This window comes from Carassius gibelio, chromosome A17 (assembly GCF_023724105.1).
Source record: "Carassius gibelio isolate Cgi1373 ecotype wild population from Czech Republic chromosome A17, carGib1.2-hapl.c, whole genome shotgun sequence".
In the NCBI taxonomy this organism is placed as follows: domain Eukaryota; kingdom Metazoa; phylum Chordata; class Actinopteri; order Cypriniformes; family Cyprinidae; genus Carassius; species Carassius gibelio.
This window is the reverse complement of record NC_068387.1, coordinates 27,005,917-27,028,682: the sequence shown is the minus strand read 5'-3', so window position 1 is coordinate 27,028,682 and position 22,766 is coordinate 27,005,917. Positions and strand designations below refer to the sequence as shown.

Genomic DNA, 22,766 nt, shown 5'->3' with positions numbered 1-22,766 from the left:
GAGAGTCGCTGTGATGGTCTGGATCATCTTTAATCTGCTAATGCACCATCAAACACCACCAGCTCAAGGTCTCGACCTCATCTCAGCATCAGTGATGGGACTCCAACAGCTGCAGCTGAGACATCTAGTGTTCGCAGACGCTACTACAGATCGACACTGACGGAAGTAAGAAAGAATAATGCACCTGTGACAGCTTCATCTGCATGTTGGCGAAGACGTGCAGAAATCCGACGACGGCGTCCCAAAGTCTGCTGTGAGCCAAACTCTGCTGGTTCCCGATACACGGACCCTGAATGAGACACATGCAATGAAGACAGAAGGACTTCATATGACTGTTCTCAGGTTAATATTCATTATGACAATATGAAATGATTAACATCTTCACATTACCTGTATGTATTCAGTGAGTGAGTTGAAGATCTGTTTGGCTACAGCGAGAGCTTTGGAGAAATTCCGCTGACCTGCCTCGTCCATCACGTCTTTACCAGAGTAATACCAGTAAAAATCACTGATTGACTCCTGCAAAACTCAGAACAACATCAGTGTTTACCCAGAGTACAAGATTAATAATACAGAACAACATTAACATGCTATGCAGTTATGGTGTTTTTAGTAGTTACTAGGGCATTGTTATGCAGTTGTTATCCAGTGGTTACTAAAGTGTTGGTATGTGGTTACAGTGTTTTGAGTGGTTACTAGTGTGTTGCTATGTTGTTTCAAATGGTTACTAGGGAGTTGCTATGCAGTTATGGTGTTTTCAGTAGTTACTAGGGTGTTGTCAAGTAGTTATGTTGTTTCAAATAGTTAAAGTGTTTTGATTGGTACTAAGGTGTTGCTATGCTGTTTCAAATGGTTACTAGGGCGTTGCTATGTGGCTACGATGATTTGAGTGGTTACTAAGGTGTTGCTATGCAGTTATTGTGTTTTCAGTAGTTACTAGGGCATTGTTATGCAGTTATTATCGAGTGGTTCCTAAAGTGTTGGTATGTGGTTACAGTGTTTTGAGTCGTTACTAGTGTGTTGCTATGTTGTTTCAAATGGTTACTAGGGTGTTGCTATGTGGTTACAATGCTTTAAGTGGTTACTAGGGAGTTGCTATGCAGTTATGGTGTTTTCAGTAGTTACTAGGGTGTTGTCATGCAGTTATGTTGTTTCAAATGGTTACAATGTTTTGAGTGGTTACTAGGGTGTTGCTATGCTGTTTCAAATGGTTACTAGGGCATTGCTATGTGGCTATGATGTTTTGAGTGGTTACTAGGGTGTTGCTATACAATTATGGTGTTTTCAGTCGTTACTAGGGCATTGTTATGCAGTTATGTTGTTTCAAGTGGTTAAAGTGTTTTGAGTGGTAACTAGGGTGTTGCTTTGTTTTTTAGAGTGGTTACTAGTGCGTTGCTATGTGTTTACGATGCTTTGAGTGGTTACTAGGGTGTTGTCATGCAGTTATGTTGTTTCAATTGGTTACAGTATTTTGAGTGGTTACTAGGGTGTTGCTATGCTGTTTCAAATGGTTACTAGGGTGTTGCTATGTGGCTACAAAGTTTTGAGTGGTTACTAGGGCGTTGCTAAGCTGTTATGGTGTTTTCTGTAGTTTATAGGTCGTTGTCATGCAGTTTTGTTGTTTCAAATGGTAAGAGTGTTTTGAGTGGTTACTAGGGTGTTGCTATGCTGTTTCAAATGGTTACTAGGGTGTTGCTATGTGGCTACGATGTTTTGAGTGGTTACTAGGGTGTTGCTAAGCAGTTATGGTGTTTTTAGTAGTTACTAGGTCGTTGTCATGCAGTTATGTTGTTTCAAATGGTTACAGTGTTTTGAGTGGTTACTAGGGTGTTGCTATGCTGTTTCAAATGGTTACTAGGGTGTTGCTATGTGGCTACGATGTTTTGAATGGTTACTAGGGTGTTGCTAAGCAGTTATGGTGTTTTTAGTAGTTACTAGGTCGTTGTCATGCAGTTATGTTGTTTCAAATGGTTACAGTGTTTTGAGTGGTTACTGGGGCGTTGCTATGTGGTTACAGCGTATTGAGGGATTACTAAGTTGTTGCTATTTGGTTACATTGTTTGGACTGGTTACTATGGTGTTGTTATGTGGTTAATGTGCTTTGAGGGGTTACCTGGGTGATGAAATGTGGTTATGGTGTTTTGAGTTGTGTGTGTGTGACAAGGAGGGAGAGAAAGAGAGAGAGATACAGACAGGTGTGTGTGTGTGTGTGTGTGTGTGTGTGTGTGTGTGTGTACCTGCAGTCTGAGCAGATAGTCCACTGTGCTGATGATTATATTGACTGTGGTCGTGTTTCCTGTCTGCGTCCTGAGAAAGTTCTGGAAGTCTGAAACACACTCAAGCGTCACTTGAGCAGAAGCTCACACACGTTTGTGTGTTTCAGATGATCTGTTATTCAGATTTCTTACCGTTATTGTGTCCCTCACACAGGAGCTGCAGGAACCTGAACAGATCTCTGGTGAACTCGTCATTCTGAAGAACTTTAGAGCCTTCAGGGAAACAGAGACACTTCAGATTCCTTCAAAGATCTGCTTTAACAGATCCACACTTCCACAGAGCTTCTGTCAGCTGGCCGTTCATCAGCATTCAGTGTTAATGGGTTAATTAACTCTTCTACCGTGACATGCTCTGATCCACCTGACATCTTATTTGAGGAGGTTGTCTGATCACGTTCTCCATCAGTATTTGACTACATCACATTGAGCTCAAGCAGAAGAACACAGACTGTAAATAAGGATCTTCTTACAATACATATATCTAAATATAAACTATGTGTTCATGATTGGTGATTTATAAGATCCATTTTTGTTTAAGAACTTACCTTTTAAGCATATTAACAATTATGGTTTTCTGATGCCAGTTAATGGTCACATCACAAACAAGTAGACAAATAAAAGATTGAATCTTTAGTTTACATTTTATTATAAAAGTGTTCATTTAAAAATTAAAAAATAAACACCTACTAATAATTCAATAATATATCAAATTAAAATGAATCATTTTAATTAAATTTTTTATTTAATTATTATTAGGTGTTTTTTATTATTTAATTAAGATTTTTTATTTTTTATTATTTTTTATTATTATTAGCTGTTTTATTTGGATAGTTTTAATTAAAAAAATGTATTTTCATTTGTCTTTTTTAATTATTATTGGGTATTTTATCAAGATTTTTTTATTTTTAAATGACCCATTTAAATTGACATTTTTTAATTAGTAGGTGTTTTATTTTGATTGCTTTTTGCTATCATTTTTATGGATATTTTTAATTAATTGGTACGTGTTTTATTGCGATTTCCTTTATTTTAAAATTATTCATTTTAATTTAACATTTCTGTTTAATCATTAGTAGGTGTTTTTATTTTCACCGTTTTTATTTTTAAACTATTACTTTTAATTTCGACATTTTACTACTTATTGGTAAGTGTTTGATTGTTTATTTCCTATTTAAAAAATATTAATATTAATTTAACTTAATTAGTTGGCAGTTTATTTTAATTATTTATTTGAAAATTATTTATTTTAATTATTCATTTTTAGTTTTTTTTTCATAATTAGCTTGTCGTCTACTCTGATCTAGAACAAAATCAGCGAAACATTGAAGGGTTTGATTCGTTAGTTGTGTGAATTTAGCATCATTTGCACAGAAAGCACTTATTAAGGACAGGAAGATGAGCGAGAAATAGAGAGAGAGAGAAACGGACAGAAAGCAGGGACCAGCAGACGTCAGTGGGGTTCACTTCCTGTCACATGACACATGCACTGCATTCAGACAGACGGACGGACAGACGGACAGACAGGAGAATCTGAAGCGTGTATTTACCGCGCTCCCTCACGTTGACTGCCACCGATGACAAAAGATGACAAGAAGAAAGAAATCAACATAGAAAAACAGCAGACATAAGAAAAGGAGAAGAGACGGAAACTTCCAGAAGAACCAGAGATACTGACACTGAAACATCACCATCACTTCCGTCTGAATCATGAGCCGAACGTGAACGTCAGTCATTCAAAACAAACTATACAGAGATAGTACTGTGTGCACAGCGTGAGACTCTAGAACAACAGATACAGAGCGAAGAGTGAAAACTCAAAGCGTGTGTGTGACGTAATACTGCACCAGGAGCGTTTTTGAAGGAGTCCTTGTTACAGTGTGATTATACAATAAGAGTAATATTAATTAACAACATGTACTTACTATAGTCTTAGGATTGGGGTTTGGTTATGAATTATGCATCATTTAATTCTATTGCTATAAAAAGTATATGTAACCTTCAAATATGAAAATTGTTTCTATATCTAACAGCATTTTATCTGATCAAAATACAGTAAAAATAGTGAAATATTATTCTGATCTAAATCATCTGTTTTCTGTGTGAATCTGTGTTAAAGTGTAATTTATTTCTGTGATGCTCCGCTGTATTTCCAGCATCATTCCTCCAGTCTTCAGTGTCACATGATCTTCAGAAATCAGAATAATATGATGATTTATTGCTCAAGAAACATTTCTGATTATTATCAGTGTTGAACACATTAATATTTTTGTGGAAACTGTGATACATTTGATTTTTCAGGATTCACAGATGAATAGAAAGTTAAACAGAACAGCATTTATTTAAAAACAGAAATCTACTGTAACGTTAGAAATGTCTTTACTCTCACTTTTGATCTTGCATCCTTGATGAATAAAGGTTTTAATAAAAGTGCATGTTGTTTAGTGCATTAGTGCTGATCACAGTGCAGAATGAGTTTCTCTCGCTCTCATCAGATCATATGAATGTGTGTGTGTGTGAGAGACTTACTGGAGCCTTCCTCAGTCACCATCCCCAAACCCTCGGCCTTATTCTGACGCTCGAACGCGTTCAGATCCAGAACACTGCACACACAGACTTCTGTAAGTCACTCTGGATAAAAGCATCTATTAAATGCATACAGCATCTGAAATCTACCGGGAAATAATTTTTAAACAAAAACCACTCGAATAAAATAATAATAAATAATAATGATTATTATAAATAATAATGTATTTAACAATTAAAATATATATTTGAATCATTTAAATAGTTGAAATAAAAAAAATCCTAATAAGGAAATAAAATACAATAAAAAAAGTTTTAAAATAAAAACAATTCCAAATAAAACAATCCATCAAATCATACAACCTTACGATATTTAATAAATAAAATTTTCAATGATCAAAATAAAACACATAAGTAATGTTTTTATGAAAATAATCACAAAATAAAAACTTTAAAAAAAGATTAAAATAAATAATTTTTTAATAAAAAATTAATAAAAAAAATAATCAAATCACATACAAATTTACAATATATAATTTTACAATTAAAATAATAAAAAAATACTTAAATAAAAATGTTAAATAAAAATAAATATTTTAAAATAAAACAATCCAAATAAAACAATTCATTAAATCTTACAACCGTACAATATTTAATTTAACAATTAAAATGATACAAATAAAATAAAAATATATATTTTTAAATAAAAACAATCCAAATAAAATATAAACTCATTCAGTGAGTTATCACCTGCACGACTGCATCAGTCCTGACAGACTCTTGAAGAAACCCACATCTCGCTTCTCCTTCAAATAGTCCAGCATTTTCTGTGCCGTAGAAATGATTGTAAATCACTCATGAGATTGTGAGTGAAACAGGACCTGGATAAATGTGTTCATGATGACGCACCTGCTGGACTGTGATGTTTCCACCGTTGAGAATGGAGATGCCGAGCTTCAGCGTGAACGTGACCATTGGACCCAAATGACCTGAACCACGATCAAACACACACTCAGTGATGATGACCCCTCAGAGTCCGTGTGTGTGTGTGTGTGTGTGTGTGTGTGTGTACCTTTACTAGCGCTGATCATCTGTAAGACCATCTCTGCTGCTCCTCTGTCATGGAGTCGGGCCTGTTGGTACAGAGTCTTCTGCTTCTCCATCTCCTTCTCCTGATCTCTCACACACACACACACACACACACACACACATCAGGTTCTGAAGGTCTCCATGTTTGTCTGATCTAAGTGTCATATGTATTCTCTGCACACCTCAAATGTTTTTTCTTTTCCTTCCTCATCCTCTTCCTCATTTTCAGCACAGCTCTACAGATGAAGAACACCGTCACACCACAATTACATGCGTTCACCACACGTAAACACAAAAAGTGTTGATGTAAATAAGTTGTGTACTATTCTATAAATATTAACTGATTTTAATGTATATTCATTATATATTATTATATATATATATATTACATTACATATTAAGTTATGTATATGAATAGCATTGTCTATGATTTGATTAATTTGATCATAGAGTAAGCGGGACAGATTGATAATCTGATGATTTCATAACACACACACACCGACCTTAGCCATCATGTCTGCGTATGCGATGTACAGCTGATCCTCTTCTAGTGAGCTGAAACCAGATCACACTCCATATAACACATCAAACAGATCATTCCATCATTCCATCATCCCAGAGCATGCATTAGTGCAAGTGAGTGTTAGTGTGTGAGTGTTAGAGTGTGAGCGTGCATTAGTGTGAGTGAGAGTGCGAGTGAGCGTGTGTGTTAGTGTGTGTGTTAGTGTGAGCGTGCATTAGTGTGTGAGTGTTAGAGTGTGAGCGTGCATTAGTGTGAGTGAGCGTGCGAGTGAGCGTGAGTGTTAGTGTGAGCGTGCATTAGTGTGAGTGAGAGTGCAAGTGAGTGTGAGTGTTAGTGTGTGTGTTAGTGTGAGCGTGCATTAGTGTAAGTGAGAGTGCAAGTGAGCGTGAGGGTTAGTGTGTGTGTTAGAGTGTGAGCGTGCATTAGTGTGAGTGAGAGTGCGCGTGAGCGTGAGTGTTAGTGTATGAGTGTTAGAGTGTGAGCGTGCATTAGTGTGAGTGAGCGTGCGAGTGAGCGTGAGTGTTAGTGTTAGAGTGTGAGCGTGCATTAGTGTGAGTGAGAGTGCAAGTGAGTGTGAGTGTTAGTGTGTGTGTTAGTGTGAGCGTGCATTAGTGTGTGAGTGTTAGAGTGTGAGCGTGCATTAGTGTGAGTGAGAGTGCAAGTGAGTGTGAGTGTTAGTGTGTGTGTTAGTGTGAGCGTGCATTAGTGTAAGTGAGAGTGCGAGTGAGCGTGAGGGTTAGTGTGTGTGTTAGAGTGTGAGCGTGCATTAGTGTGAGTGAGAGTGCAAGTGAGTGTTAGTGTGTGTTAGTGTGAGCGTGCATTAGTGTGAGTGAGAGTGCGCGTGAGCGTGAGTGTTAGTGTATGAGTGTTAGAGTGTGAGCGTGCATTAGTGCGAGTGAGCGTGAGTGTTAGTGTTAGAGTGTGAGCGTGCATTAGTGTGAGTGAGAGTGCAAGTGAGTGTGAGTGTTAGTGTGTGTGTTAGTGTGAGCGTGCATTAGTGTGTGAGTGTTAGAGTGTGAGCGTGCATTAGTGTGAGTGAGAGTGCAAGTGAGTGTGAGTGTTAGTGTGTGTGTTAGTGTGAGCGTGCATTAGTGTAAGTGAGAGTGCGAGTGAGCGTGAGGGTTAGTGTGTGTGTTAGAGTGTGAGCGTGCATTAGTGTGAGTGAGAGTGCAAGTGAGTGTTAGTGTGTGTGTTAGTGTGAGCGTGCATTAGTGTGAGTGAGAGTGCGCGTGAGCGTGAGTGTTAGTGTATGAGTGTTAGAGTGTGAGCGTGCATTAGTGTGAGTGAGCGTGAGAGTGCGAGTGAGCGTGAGTGTTAGTGTGTGTGTTAGAGTGTGAGTGTATTAGTGTAGCCCCTTTCACACTGCCATTCCGGCAAATACAGGGGTAAAGTGTTCCTGCAATTGTTCCCTGGTCACTAGATTTGGCACTTTCACACTGCCAGTGATGACCCGGGATATATGCGTGCTTTCACACACAACCCTTGAAGATCCCGTAACGACACGTGACATCAGCGTGTGACGTGTAATGTACGAGTCGACAACGCTAGGCACATTATACTTTCACTGAAGCAAGCAAACGATCTCGGCGTCAGCGCGGAAAGTGAGGAACTAACTGATCTCTGCTTCATTACAGTTTGCACATATGTTTTCGTCGTGAACGTTGATCTTGCTTCAAAACAGCCGGTAAAAGAGTCGCGCGATAACGCGCGTCATCACTTAGACACGTAATTAGATCTGGCTTTTGTTCACACAGTGCTCGTCCCGGGTTGAACCCCGCAATGTTACTAGGTCCCCGACCCGGGTTCGGTAATCAATCCCGGGACGTGGTTGCTTTCACACAGAAGGAGACCCGACAATGTTCCGGAAATATTGCGGGTCCGACGTGCAATATGTGTGAAAGGGGCTTGTGAGTGAGCGTGAGAGTGTGAGTGAGTGTTAGTGTGTGTGTGTTAGAGTGTGAGTGTGCATTAGTGTGAGTGAGCGTGAGAGTGCGAGTGAGTTAGTGTGTGAGTGTTAGAGTGCGAGCGTGCATTAGTGTGAGTGAGTGTGAGAGTGTGAGTGAGCATGAGAGTTAGTGTGTGAGTGTTAGAGTGTGAGTGTGCATTAGTGTGAGTGAGCGTGAGAGTGCGAGTGAGCGTGAGGGTTAATGTGCGTGTTAGAATGTGAGTGTGCATCAGTCTGAGTGAGCGTGAGTGTTAGTGTGTGTGTCGAGTGTGAGCGTGCATTAGTGTCAGTGAGCGTGAGAGTGTGCGAGTGAGCGTGAGTGTTAATGTGTGTGTTAGAGTGTGAGCGTGCATTAGTGGGAGTGAGTGTTATTGTGTGAGTGTTAGAGTGTGAGCGTGCATTAGTGTGAGTGAGCATGAGAGTGTGAGTGGGCGTAAGTGTGTGTTAGAGTGTGAGCGTGTAGTAGTGCGAGTGAGTGTTAGAGTGTGTGTTAGAGTGTGAGTGTGCATTAGTGTGAGTGAGCGTGAGTGCGAGTGAGCGTGAGTGTTAGAGTGTGAGCATGCATTAGTGTGAGTGAGTGTGAGTGAGCATGAGAGTTAGTGTGTGAGTGTTAGAGTGTGAGCGTGCATTAGTGTGAGTGAGCGTGTGTGTTTGAGTGTGAGTGTGCATTAGTGTGAGTGAGCGTGTGTTAGTGTGTGTGTTAGAGTGTGAGTGTGCATTAGTGCGAGTGAGTGTTAGAGTGTGAGCATGCATTCGTGTGAGTGAACTTGAGAGTGCGAGTGAGCGTGAGTGTTAGTGTGTGAGTGTTATAGTGTGAGCGTGCATTAGTGTGAGTCAGCGTGAAAGTGCGAGTGAGCATGGGTGTTAGTGTGTGTGTTAGAGTGTGAGCGTGCATTAGTGTGAGTCAGCGTGAAAGTGCGAGTGAGCATGGGTGTTAGTGTGTGTGTTAGAGTGTGAGCGTGCATTAGTGTGAGTGAGCGTGAGAGTGCGAGTGAGCGTGAGTGTTAGTGTGTGACCGTGAGTGTGTGTTAGAGTGTGAGCGTGCATTAGTGCGAGTGTTAGTGTGGGAGAGTTAGTGGTTGAGCATGTATTAGTAAAAGTGAGCTTGAGTGTGTGAACATGAGTGAGTGTTAGTGTGTGAACGTGAATTAGTGCGAGTGTGTGAGCGTGAATGAGTTTGCATTAGTGTAAGTGAGTGTGTGAGCATGATATTAGTGCGTGTAGTCTGTGATCGTGAGTGTCAGTGTGAGAACTGGAGTGATTGTTTGTTAGCATCAGTTAGTGGGTGAGTTTACATTAGTGCCAGTGAGTGTTAGTGTGCATTAGTACGAGTGAGTGTAAGTGTTAGTGTGTTAGCGTGAGTGTTAGAGTGTGCATAAGTAAAAGTGAATGTGTGAGCATGAGTGAGTGTTAGTGTGAGTGTGCATTAGTACGAGTGAGTGTACATTAGTGCGAGTGAGCAAGAATGTTAGTGTGTGAGCATGAGTGAGAGTAAGTGTGCGAGCGTGAGTGTTAAGAGTGTGAGTGTGCATTAGTAAAAGTGTATGTGTGAGCATGAGTGAGTGTTAGAGTGAGTGTGCATTAGTACGAGTGAGTGTGCATTAGTGCGAGTGAGTGTGCATTAGTGCGAGTGAGCAAGAATGTTAGTGTGTGAGCATGAGTGAGAGTTAGAGTGAGTGTACATTAGTGCGAGTGAGTGTGTGAGCTTAAGTGATAGTGTATGTTAGGGTTAGTGTGAGAGATTGAGAGAGTGTTTGTTTGTGAGCGCCAGTGTAAGTAAGCGAGTGTGGATTATTGCGAGTGAGCAAGAATGTTAGTGTGTGAGCATGAGAGTTTGTGTGTGTTGGCGTGCAGTTAGAGTGAATATGTGAGCATGAGTGAGTGTGCATTAGTGCAAGTGTGTGAACGTGAGTGTGCATTAGTGCTAGTGAGCGTGTTAATGTGTATTTATTTATTTTATAACCTGTGGTACTTTTTTCAGGATTTTTATTATTATTAAAAATAAAAAAAAAAATTGAAATCTTTTTTAACAATATCAGTATTTAGTATCACTTTTAATCAGTTTAACATTTGTATTAAATTATTATTTTTTTTGTATTTTTGCAGTATAAGCGTATGGGGGAGAATCCAGAGGTTCTAGTCAATTGCCTGCTCTGCCTCTAGGTAGCACCAGCCCTGAGTGTGTGTGTGTTCACCTGCAATTTGTCAATGAGAGTGTGTGTGTGTGTGTGTGTGTGTGTGTGTGTGTGTGTGAGAGTGTGTGTGTGTGTGTGTGTGTGTGAGTGTGTGAGTGTGTGTGAGTGTGTGAGTGTGTGTGTGTGAGAGAGTGAGTGTGTTCACCTGCGTTCTGTCAGTGCGTTGTGACTGAAGTGCAGGATGAGTTGATGAAGAGGGTCTGGCTGAGTGTCTGTGATCTCCTCCTCCTCTTCATCAGTCTTCGTCTTCTACACACACACACACACACACACACACACATGAGAAACTTCAATCATGTTTAAGATCAGCTACATTAACACAGTGATGGTCTATCAGCACATCTCACTTGTCTCTCACAGATCAGCCGTCAGTGAATCCACTCATCTCAGCCTGTATGAGTGACGATCACTGTATCACTGTGTTACCATAGTACTCTGATATAATTACATGGTACTCCAACAGCATCATACCATAGACTGGGGTTTGGGAGCTCATGAAAACTAATAATTAATTATTAAAAATGTACAATTAAAATACTACATAAACTGGGGTTTGTGAGTTGATGAAAACTAATTAATTTATTAATAAATACGTTAAAAAAAAAAAAATATATATATATATATATATATATATATATTATAAAATATAAAATATAATATATATATTTTTTATTTTATTTTAAACGTTTTTATTAATTAATTATTAGTCAAAATAAATCTAAATAATCAATATAAAACACTTGATAATAATTAAATATAAACGTAAATGTATATATATATATATATATATATATATATATATATATATATATATATATATTTAAATGTACGTTTATATTTAATTATTATCAAGTGTTTTATTTTGATTGTTTCAATCAAAACAGTTCAAATAAAACACCTATCAAAAAATGAAGAAATTGTATTTGCATGTTATCCGACCATTAAGACCTTAAACATGCAAATAATGTCTTGTTAAAAATCTCAGAGGGACTTCAAGTCAATGTTCTGGGTCAAAAGGGTTCAGCTGAAGGTTGTGAAATGACAGTCATGCATCTCTACGGTTCAGTCCTTCATGCACTGAGAGTTAGAGATGAGTTGAGCTGCTTTCAGCAGGTAAAGCATTAATGCACTGAGCAGAACCAGCATGCATTAGTGCAGGAAATAAAGACCTGAACAGGAAAAGGTTAACTCTGGAGCATTTATGGATAGACCATTTCATTAATTCTATGCCATTTTGGAGTATAGCAAGTGTGACCAGTGTGTTCACACTAACTATAAAAATATAAAAATTAGATGGAAATTAAGTTAGATTTAAATGCGAATTAAACAAAAATGGCAAAAGCACTTAAAATTACTAATACTTAAAATAAAATCCAACTGCCAACAATATAAAAAGATGCTATAATACTTCATATACTGTATACAAATAATAAAAAAATAAAACAAAAAACACTGCTTCAAATACCTGGATGATACACTGACCTGACAAAAATAAATTAAAAATAAAAACTAATAAAAAATTAAAACACTTAAAAAAACATTTTTATGTATTTAAGTTTTACACTGATTTTGAGCTACTAATAATTAAATGTAAAATAAAAGAATCAAAACAGATTAATGATTTCCTGTCATCAGCGCATATCTACTTTATTGATTCATCTTTTGAGTTTATTGCGTCGTCTTGTCTTTCAGCAGTAGCTGCGCTCAGAGCTACAGACAGGAAACTGGCGTTTGGCTTCACACGGTCCGGTGTGGAGACCAGCGGTCACCTCAGACCAGATCATTACTTACTGCCAGATCCTGCACTAGCTTCTCCTCAAACGAGTACATCTCTGCCTCGATCCAGAGCCGCTGGTAGCCCGTGAGGAACAGGTTAATAGAGCGATGCCTGAGACGGGAGACGGGAGAGAGCAGACACGGTTAGCAGGGAGCAGCCTGGGAAACAGGAAGTGCTGGAGGGTTAGTGAGTCCGTTAGTTAGTGAGTTAGTTAGTTAGTTAGGGTTCATCTGACTGCTCATCCAAACCATGGCTCAGGGAGGCGAGGTTGAGAGAGCAAAGCGAGCGTTCTCTGAGCGTTACGTTACCGTCAGCACAGCCAGCAGACCGTCACGGTAAGAACTCGCCTGAATTCTGCCCAGCCAAAAGTGACAGTACGAATTCAGGAAGTAATTATTAATTGTGTGCCTGAGAACAGGGATGTGATGAGGAAAGGAAACAAGAGAGAAGAAATAACAGCACATCCTACAAATCAAACTACTGATCTGAAATCAGTATGAGATTACTGCACGCGCTTATTAGGAAAAAATCATGACGTTTTTCAGTGTAGAGTTACTGAGCACATTAAACTGCCTGACCATATGAGATAAAAGAAAAATGTTAAACATTTTTATTTATTTTAACAATTCAAATATAAATAAAAAATATTAAAGTAAATTATATTTGCATGCACATATACATACTATATAAAAATACACAAAAAATAAAAGTGTGCATCTACAAAAAAACAAAACAAACAAATAAATGCATTTTAAAACAATATTTTTTTTTATTTTTAGCAACTGTAATATGCATGCACATACTGACACAAATATAAAAAAAATGCACACAAAAAAGTGCATGCATCTACAAAAAAACAATCAAACAAATAATAAATATATTTTTTATTTTTAACAATAGCTTTTTTATTTTTAACAACTTAAATATAAAAAATACATTAATCATATATGCATGCACATACAGACAAACATATACATATATATATATATATATATATATATATATATATATATATATATACATACATAAAAGTATGTGCATCTACAAAAATAAATAAATAAATACTTTTTTAATGATATCTTTTCTTATTTTTTAACAATTTAAATATAAAATAATAAATTTAATTGTATATAAATGCACACACAGAAACAAATAAATATATAAAAATGCACAAAAAAGAAAAGTGATGTATATATATATCACATACATTTGGAGTTCAGCCTCTGCTCATGGTTAGGGTCTTAAAGTACTGACCGATCTGAATCAAATGTCATGATGACAGCCAGACTGTTCCAGATGTGTTACCTGGGCAGGTTGTAGAGCGGAGCCATTCTGAAACACGCCACAACGGCTCGCTTCCGCTGCTTAGACAACAACTTCTGCCAAACACACTTCTTAGAGCGCAACGGCTGCTCAACCTGAACACAGCCAGAGACAGAGACAGACAGACATGAGTGTTTGATGAACACTTCTAATCTTTTTTATTTTTGAAGTATAAGGTTGGAAAATTTATTTTTAACTTAACCTGATTACAAGTCTTTTCACTACAATCTAGGCATATTTATTTCATGCAGGAAATGCAAATCTATTAACTGTTTTGAGCTGTACTATTAATATATTAAATAAATATCAAAAAAAAATGTATATTTTTAAATAAAAAAATAATAATTTATTAACATTCTAAAATTAAAATGAGGAATTTTTAAATAAAAACAATTAAATAAAAATGAATGAAAATATATAAATGAATAATATAATAATACTTAAATGAAAAATTTAAGATAAAACCATTTATTTATTTCTTATTATTTTATTTTTTTTACATATTCACAGCTTTTTAATATTTAATATGTTTAGTTGCATGTCAGGTGACCATTTAAAGACATCAGAACTGTGAACATGAACATTTTGTTAAATTATTGCAATATTAACTGAGTAATAACTCTCAGGGTGATAACTGAGATCGAAGGGTTCGACTGATAAAGATCTAAACATAGAGTATTCAAATGATATGAATCTGTATATTTGTATGACATGGTGCAGCTGCTGTAGAAATGACAGAATGACACGCGATTAACTTTGAGTGACATGACCTGCTCAAGGTGGAATACAGCGGCTGAGATGCTCTGGATTCTCCCAATGCTCCGCTCCGGATCCAGAGTGTCATCTGTCTTCACCTTCACATCCTTATAGAGGTTGAGCTGCCACTGAACAGCCGGATCCGCTGACTGCGTGTGAACAGAGAGAATCAATCTGTAGTGACAGCTGACGAGTGAGAGTGAGTGTGTGTGAGTGAGTGAGTGAGTGAGTGAGTGAGTGTGAGTCAGTGTGAGTGAGTGAGTGGGAGTTGAGAGAGTGTGTGAGTGAGTGAGTGAGTGAGTGAGTGAGTGAGTGTGAGTGGGAGTCAGTGTGAGTGAGTGAGTGAGTGTGTGTGAGAGTGAGTGAATGAGAGTGAGTGAGTAATAAAGGGGTGCATGTGAGTGAGAGTGAGTGAGTGGGAGTGAGTGAGTGTGAGTGAGAAGTGAGTGAGTGAGTGAGTGTGAGTGAATGGGAGTGAGAGAGTGAATGAGTGAGTGTAAGTCAATTTGAGTGATTGAGTGAGTTGGAGTGAGAGAGTGAGTGTGAGTGAGTGTAAGTGAGTGGGTGAGAGAGTGAGTGAGTGTGAGTCAGAGAGTGGGAGAGTGAGTGAGTGTGAGTGAGTGAGAGTGAGTGAGTGTGAGTGAGGGAGTGAGTGAGTGAGAGGGAGTGAGAGAGTGAGTGGGAGTCAGTGTGAGTGAGTGAGTGAGTGTGTGTGAGAGTGAGTGAATGAGAGTGAGTGAGTAAAAAAGGGGTGCGTGTGAGTGAGGGAGTGAGTGAGTGAGAGGGAGTGAGAGAGTGAGTGAGTGAGAGTGATTGTGAGTGAGAAGTGAGTGAGAGTGAGTGAAAGTGAGTGAGATTGAGTGTGAGTGAGTGTGAGTGAGGGAGTGAGTGAGTGAGACGGAGTGAGAGAGTGAGTGAGAGTGATTGTGAGTGAGAAGTGAGTGAGTGAGTGTGAGTGAATGGGAGTGAGAGAGTGAGTTAGTGAGTGTAAGTCAATGTGAGTGAATGAGTGAGTGGGAGTGAGAGAGTGAGTGTGAGTGAGTGTAAGTGAGTGGGTGAGAGAGTGAGTGAGGGTGAGTCAGAGAGTGGGAGAGTGAGTGAGTGAGAGTGAGTGAGTGAGTGGGAGTGACTGGGAGGAGAATGAGTGAGTGTGACAGTGGGTGAGTGAGAGTGAGTGAGATTGAGTGTAAGTGAGTGTGAGAGAGTGAGTGAGAGTGATTGTGAGTGAAAATGAGAGAGTGAGTGAGTGAGTGAGTGTGAGTCAGAGAGTGGGAGAGTGAGTAAGTGATGGTTAGTGAGTGTGAGTGAGTTAGTGTAAATGAGTGGGAGAGTGAGTGTGAGAGAGTATGAATGAGTGAGTGTGAGTGAGTGGGTGTGAGTGTGAGCAAGTGAGTATGAGTGAGTGAGTAAGTGAGTGTGAGTCAGAGAGTGGGAGAGTGAGTGAGTGTGAGTGAGGGAGTGAGTGAGTGGGAGTGAGTGAGTGAGTGTGAGTCAGAGAGTGGGAGAGTGAGTGAGAGAGTGAGTGAGTGGGAGTGAGTGAGTGAGTGTGAGTCAGAGAGTGGGAGAGTGGGAGAGTGAGTGAGTGAGTGGGAGTGACTGGGAGGAGAATGAGTGAGTGTGACAGTGGGTGAGTGAGAGTGAGTGAGATTGAGTGTAAGTGAGTGTGAGAGAGTGAGTGAGAGTGATTCTGAGTGAAAATGAGAGAGTGAGTGAGTGAGTGAGTGTGAGTCAGAGAGTGGGAGAGTGAGTAAGTGATGGTTAGTGAGTGTGAGTGAGTTAGTGTAAATGAGTGGGAGAGTGAGTGTGAGAGAGTATGAATGAGTGAGTGTGAGTGAGTGGGTGTGAGTGTGAGCAAGTGAGTATGAGTGAGTGAGTAAGTGAGTGTGAGTCAGAGAGTGGGAGAGTGAGTGAGTGTGAGTGAGTGAGTGAGTGGGAGTGACTGGGAGGAGAATGAGTGAGTGTGACAGTGGGTGAGTGAGAGTGAGTGAGATTGAGTGTAAGTGAGTGTGAGAGAGTGAGTGAGAGTGATTCTGAGTGAAAATGAGAGAGTGAGTGAGTGAGTGAGTGTGAGTCAGAGAGTGGGAGAGTGAGTAAGTGATGGTTAGTGAGTGTGAGTGAGTTAGTGTAAATGAGTGGGAGAGTGAGTGTGAGAGAGTATGAATGAGTGAGTGTGAGTGAGTGGGTGTGAGTGTGAGCAAGTGAGTATGAGTGAGTGAGTAAGTGAGTGTGAGTCAGAGAGTGGGAGAGTGAGTGAGTGTGAGTGAGGGAGTGAGTGAGTGGGAGTGAGTGAGTGAGTGTGAGTCAGAGAGTGGGAGAGTGAGTGAGAGAGTGAGTGAGTGGGAGTCAGAGAGTGAGTGTGAGTCAGAGAGTGGGAGAGTGAGTGAGAGAGTGAGTGAGTGGGAGTGACTGGGAGGAGAATGAGTGAGTGTGACAGTGGGTGAGTGAGAGTGAGTGAGATTGAGTGTAAGTGAGTGTGAGAGAGTGAGTGAGAGTGATTTTGAGTGGGAGTGAGAGAGTGAGTGAGTGAGTGTGAGTGATTGAGTGTAAGTGAGTGGGTGAGAGAGTGAGTGTGTGTGTGTGAGTGAGTGAGTGGATTTGAGTGTGAACAAGTGAGTATGAGTGAGTGAGTGAGTGAGTGAGTGTGAGTCAGAGAGTGGGAGAGTGAGTGAGTGATGGTGAGTGAGTGTGAGTGAGTGAGTGTGAGTAAGTGAGAGAGTGAGTGAGTGTGAGTGAGCCTGTGTGTGTGAGTATGTGTTTAGGACTGACCTTCTCCTGCAGGTGCAGGTTCTGTCTGATGTGCTCCTTCACCTCTTCATCTGTGTCCTTCTACAATCCAAACAAAACCATTAAATCTCACACACACACACACACAGCGGTGACCATTGACCATTGACCCCTGCCCCCCGTGACCCCTGTACCAGGCCGTATCGTGTCTTAGCCAGCAGGATGAGCTCCTGGTCTCCCGGCGTGCACATGTTCAGACCGATGGGAAGCATCTTCTTCAGCGCCGCCACGATCAGAGACGTCTGGACGGAGTAAAAGTCTCCACGGCGCTTCTTATGCTTCCGCTCCTGATCCTGACCACCAGCCTGACACACACACACACACATACACACGCACACACACACATGGCGATAAATACAAAAACATCTAATACTGGTCTGAGGAACAAACAATTCTCATCAGAAATCAAAGACATCTGCACAAAAGCTTCCACTATGTGATGATTATTCACAAACTAAAAAAATATTTAAAAAAAGAAATGCCTAGACACGACACACAGAACCAGAAGAACCGACAAACAACACAAACACACCAGCAAACAACCAAATCTGACATGAGATACACTACTGACACAAGATACTACACACACACACACACACACACACACGACAGACTTTAACCACTGCATCATCTACCCTCACAATCACCATCATCACATTAAACCACATCAATCTCAAACCACTGCTGTTTGTCAAAAATACAAAAATAAAGGTAAAATAAACCATACTAAACTATTACTAAATAAAAAAATGCCTTGCCTGCTAACTGATACAAACACTCACACACACAAAAAAAATTTAAAGTGATTTTGTTGCTAAGAATGATTAATAATGATAATAATAATAAATATCAACATAAAAATGACAAAAAACCATACCAAAATAAGAGCAACTAATGAAGCAAAATGTATATTAGAGTACTAAAATACTAAACACAAAAATAAAATTCAAACTGAAAATATAAAAACAATAGCTAATTCAAAGACAGACAGAGCGCCAGCTGAACAAACGCCGAAATCACTGAGAGCCTTTCAGAAAGTCAGGAAAATGAACAGCGTAAGCGTCTATCTGTGACAGAGTGGAACTGAATCAGCTGTGACTGTGATGAAGCGCATCTGAATCTGACAAACATGACAGAGACACAGTGATCAGAGCTCATGCAGCTCACTGTACCTTGGGGAGGAATGACTGAGCATGAAGGAGAAAGACAGAACAAGAGTTAGAGAAGGAGACACATTCAATCACTGATCGACCGGATCTAAAGCTGTGATCAGACCAGCAAAACTTCTGAACCAGTTCAGTCCGTCCAAACGGGACAGAGTTTGCTTTGAGAGATTGGAGTAATGTTTTCCATTTCCTGTGAGAGTTATCCAGTGTATTCAGTTCATCATTAGTGATTGAATCAAAAGCTATATCAGTTGTTAAAAAATGATCCTTAACATCAAAATACTAGAAATTAGACAATTAAAAAATAAATCAAACATTTCAAAATGAAGACAGTTAAAAAATAATCAAAAACTTAAATCTATGTATATTAAAAAATAAAAATAAATTGTTAATTAGAAATAATTCCTGAATAAAATTCATTTCAATATAAAAAAAAGAAAAAAAAGAATTACAGAATTTTAATTGTAAAAACAATTAATTAAATCATAAAACTATAAAACAATCAAAATAAAACGCTAATAAATCAATATAATCATACAAATGTAAAGTTACAAAAATATTTTAAATTAAAACCAATCAAAATTATATTTTTTTTAAATGATCAACCCTCAAAAGAAAAGGCTATGAATTAAATCAAAGTAAAAGAAAAATCATTTCTGTTAATATAGCTTTAAATGAATAAATCCATGCCTTTAGTGAATCTGAATATGTGTGAGAGGATTATGAGCTTTCATTTGTTCTCCAGTGAAAACAAATCTTCCAGCGATGATCTCGTGCCGGACATTAGCATGTGTGATATTAGTTATTAATGACAGCTTTCGTGTGTGTTTATGAAGGGGAAAGTGTGATGAAAGATTAAAACGCTCAGGTTTGTCTTCACAAGCAGCTCGTATCTATCCATATCCTGATTCTTCTTTACGTAGGAGAGGTGTAAGTGACTGCTTTGAGCTCGTTCTCACTCATACCTTTGCCAACTTGGTTTTACTGTCGCCGGTGAGGAACGAGAGGTTGTTGATCTCGTTCTGAACCACAAAGTTCTGCTCTTCCCTCTTGAAGTTCTGCAGAGAAACAGACGGACGGTGAAGCACCTTGAGCTCCTGATGTTGCTCTGAATGATAATGTGATGCTCTCTGGACCGTGTGGGATTAAAATAACGCTCATTTTAACGAGACCTCCGTGATGTGATATTAAAGCCGGCGCTTCATTATGAGCCTCGTAAAGCTGCTGATGGACTCGGCTCTTACGTGTGATTTACACCACAGGATGAAGATCTCTGCGACCATCCTGAAGAGCTCGTTGGAATCTGTGTCCGGCTCCTTCAGCCACCGAGACCTGAACCCACAGAACAACAGATCAGTGCACCACAGCTCACAATTAACCTTTACAAACTGGGGCTGGTGAGTTCAACAAAAAAAAAAAAAAAAAAAGATAAAAATAAAAATAGCAAAATGAATTAAATCATAATGTTTAATAAAAAATAGAAATCAAATAATAACCAATAAAATAAAAATAAATAATAACAAAAATGAAACAAATCAAAATAGTAGATTAAAGTCTAAATAATAATTTGTATAAAATAATAAAAAATATTATATCAATGTAAAACATAAAAAATGTAAAATTAAACAATTAATTCTAAATATATAAAATTAAAATGCATAAGTTTGAAATAAAAAGAAATAATCTAAATGAAACAATTAGTAATCAAAATGTAAAATAAAACTTAAATTGGTTAAAAATAAAAATTTTTTAGTTAAACAACAATGAATACAAAAAAAAATTAAAATCATAAAGTTGTTATAATAAATGAACTTACTAATAAATATTTTAAAACTAAAATAATTTTATAAAAACAAAACTAATAAGAAAAAACACTTATGTGTATGTTTTTATAAATGATAAAATGTTTTATTATAATGTTTTTATAAATGATAAAAATGTACAATTAAAATAAATCAGTAAAACACACATTAAACCATAATGAATAATGCAAAAATTTAATCAAAATAAAAACACTTACATAAAAATACGTACAGATAAAATCATGTTGAAACATAAAAATATTAAAAGTTAAAACTAATAAATTATTAAATAATAAATATGTTCAATAAAAATTATTAATAAAAAATAATCAAAATAAATAAATAATTAATGATTCATAATTACATTTATAATTTTAATAATAAATGAGCTTCCTAATAAAAATTTAAAACTTAAATAATTTTAAAATAAAACTAAAACGGTTAATAATAAAAATGTACAGTTAAAATAAATAATTTTAAAATAAAGACAACTGAAATAGAAAAACAAAAATAAATGTAAAATTTAATTTTTTATTAATTATTAATTAAAAAAACTGAACTCATCAAAATGTAAAATTAAAATAATGCAAAAAATATATATCTATTGTCAGTGACCTGTTGTTGTCCACGTAGCGGATGAGCATGGGGTAGAAGGCATACAGATCTCTGCACAGCACTGCAAACTCATCCAGGATCAGAAGCTCCGCCTCCTGGGTGTCGCCCTTCCCATCAGCTTTCAGAAGCTCCTCCTCCGACACCACCTTCACCGTCTTCTTCTTCAGCTTCTCCAGCGTCGGCAAGAAGTGCGTCTTCAGCAGATCAGCGCGCGCCTTACTGATGATGGGCTGAGCGTACACTGCCACACACACACACACACACACACTCTTAACATTTAATTCTTTTAATTTTAGTGCTTTTTGATGTTTTTTTTTTTTTTTTTTTTTTTTTTTTTATATGACTGTAATTTTTATTGAATTATAATTGAATTATTTTTGAGTTCATGATACTACTATAGTTTCTGCTAATATTTTTAATTTATTTTTATTTTAAAATTTTCCATTTTCATTTGTTTGTTATTTTGGTCATTTGTTTGAGATACTATCCTAGTTTTTATAAATATATTGAATTTCTTTTTAATTCTTCCAGCTTCATTTTTATTTGAAAGTTTCAGTACTTTAGTTGTGTGTGTGTTTTCTCCTTTGGTTATTTGTATTATTTTATTAAACGTGTCTATATAGTTTTTATTAAATAATAATGGAATACTGATTTTTGAGTTCATTAAAGTTATTATTATTATTAAATTATTTTCACATTTTAATTGTAAAGTTTTAGAACTTTTGTTGTTTATTTGAATTTTCTTTTCACTTTTTAAATGTCTTTTTATTAAAGTATCATACTTTTATCATGACTTTTGAGTTCATGAGTGTTATTTTGAGATCCTGTTACATTTTTGAATTCATTTCTAGCTTTAAAAGTTCTATTTAAAAAAATATTTAGTTGTATTTGTCATTTATTATATATATTCTAGTTTTCATGTATATTTTGAATTCTAAAGGTTTTGTATTTTTTTGCTTTTTTATTATTATTATTCTTTTTTATTTTAATGTATATACGGTATATAGTGGTTCATTAATTTTTATTTCACTTTCGGTCTTAGTAACAGTGCTTCAACTTGAGAAATGTTGGCATCTAGCTGGAATGCATCAGTTTAAGCCAGGTGTCGAGTGCAGGTGCATTATGGGAGATGCTCACCTGCGATGCGCTTCATCCAGGAGGCCTCGTCGATGCCCAGGTTGCTGTTGAGGATCTTGAGGATGTTCCCGAGGACGAGGCTGAGGTGTTCGGAGGTGACGGTGCTGCTGCAGACGCCTGCGGGACGGGGACGGTTCTCCGGGCCTCGCTCCCACCAGTACGACAGATAATTACACAGCATGGGCAGCACCACCTCGATGACGTGCGGCATCTCTGTGTAGCGCGCGCCGGACTCTGACACGTCAGTGATGTCCTTGATCAGACCGTCCAGACGAGGCATCTCAGGACACACGTCCTCCACCGACTCCGGCAGCCCGACCACTGCACCACACACACACACACACACACACACACACACAAATAAAACATGTATGAATCACAAAACTCACTTCTCTAAATTCATCATTCTTTTGGTTTGTGGAGAAACATGATTAATATGTGAATCTGCAGATAGTTCACAGATGTTCAGTGATGGTGCATGAATGTATTTGCTGAGTGAAGGTGTGTCAGAGGAGTGTGTGACTCACGAGCTCGTTCTCGAGACGTCTTGGTGTTGAAGATGGAGCAGGGGTTGTGTGTGTTTAGCTGCGGCTCCAGAAACGCCACGGGCATCGCACCGGCTAGAGTCGCCAAACACTCCCCCAGCGCCGGCAGCTGCCTGAGACACACACACACACACACACACACACACAGACACACACACACAGACACACAGACACACACACACACACACACACACACACACACAGACACAGACAGACACACACACACACACAGACAGACACACACACAGACAGGCACAAACACAGACAGGCACACGCACGCACGCACACACAGAAACACACACACACACAC

At 38.1% G+C, this 22,766-nt stretch overlaps 1 protein-coding gene across 3 annotated transcripts in view; it reads right to left on the bottom strand.

The window, feature by feature from the left end:
• The window catches only part of LOC127933154 (ryanodine receptor 3), a 112,757-nt gene that overhangs the window by 13,930 nt on the left and 76,061 nt on the right, over window positions 1-22,766 (bottom strand). The window contains exons 66-88 of one of the 3 annotated variants that reach the window (XM_052529910.1): window positions 22,439-22,569; window positions 21,912-22,232; window positions 20,775-21,015; window positions 19,602-19,689; window positions 19,323-19,415; window positions 18,364-18,378; window positions 17,326-17,496; window positions 17,174-17,233; window positions 14,422-14,556; window positions 13,634-13,746; window positions 12,343-12,439; window positions 10,697-10,800; window positions 6,392-6,443; window positions 6,071-6,124; window positions 5,872-5,971; window positions 5,709-5,788; window positions 5,550-5,626; window positions 4,803-4,876; window positions 3,824-3,841; window positions 2,409-2,489; window positions 2,238-2,326; window positions 391-519; window positions 185-289 (exon numbers count right to left, since the gene is read on the bottom strand). In XM_052529910.1, the coding sequence (XP_052385870.1) occupies window positions 185-289; window positions 391-519; window positions 2,238-2,326; window positions 2,409-2,489; window positions 3,824-3,841; window positions 4,803-4,876; window positions 5,550-5,626; window positions 5,709-5,788; window positions 5,872-5,971; window positions 6,071-6,124; window positions 6,392-6,443; window positions 10,697-10,800; window positions 12,343-12,439; window positions 13,634-13,746; window positions 14,422-14,556; window positions 17,174-17,233; window positions 17,326-17,496; window positions 18,364-18,378; window positions 19,323-19,415; window positions 19,602-19,689; window positions 20,775-21,015; window positions 21,912-22,232; window positions 22,439-22,569 (2,428 nt within the window). The remainder of the gene's footprint in view (window positions 1-184; window positions 290-390; window positions 520-2,237; window positions 2,327-2,408; window positions 2,490-3,823; window positions 3,842-4,802; window positions 4,877-5,549; window positions 5,627-5,708; window positions 5,789-5,871; window positions 5,972-6,070; window positions 6,125-6,391; window positions 6,444-10,696; window positions 10,801-12,342; window positions 12,440-13,633; window positions 13,747-14,421; window positions 14,557-17,173; window positions 17,234-17,325; window positions 17,497-18,363; window positions 18,379-19,322; window positions 19,416-19,601; window positions 19,690-20,774; window positions 21,016-21,911; window positions 22,233-22,438; window positions 22,570-22,766) is intronic. The other 2 variants (XM_052529911.1, XM_052529912.1) reach the window with 2 other exon arrangements.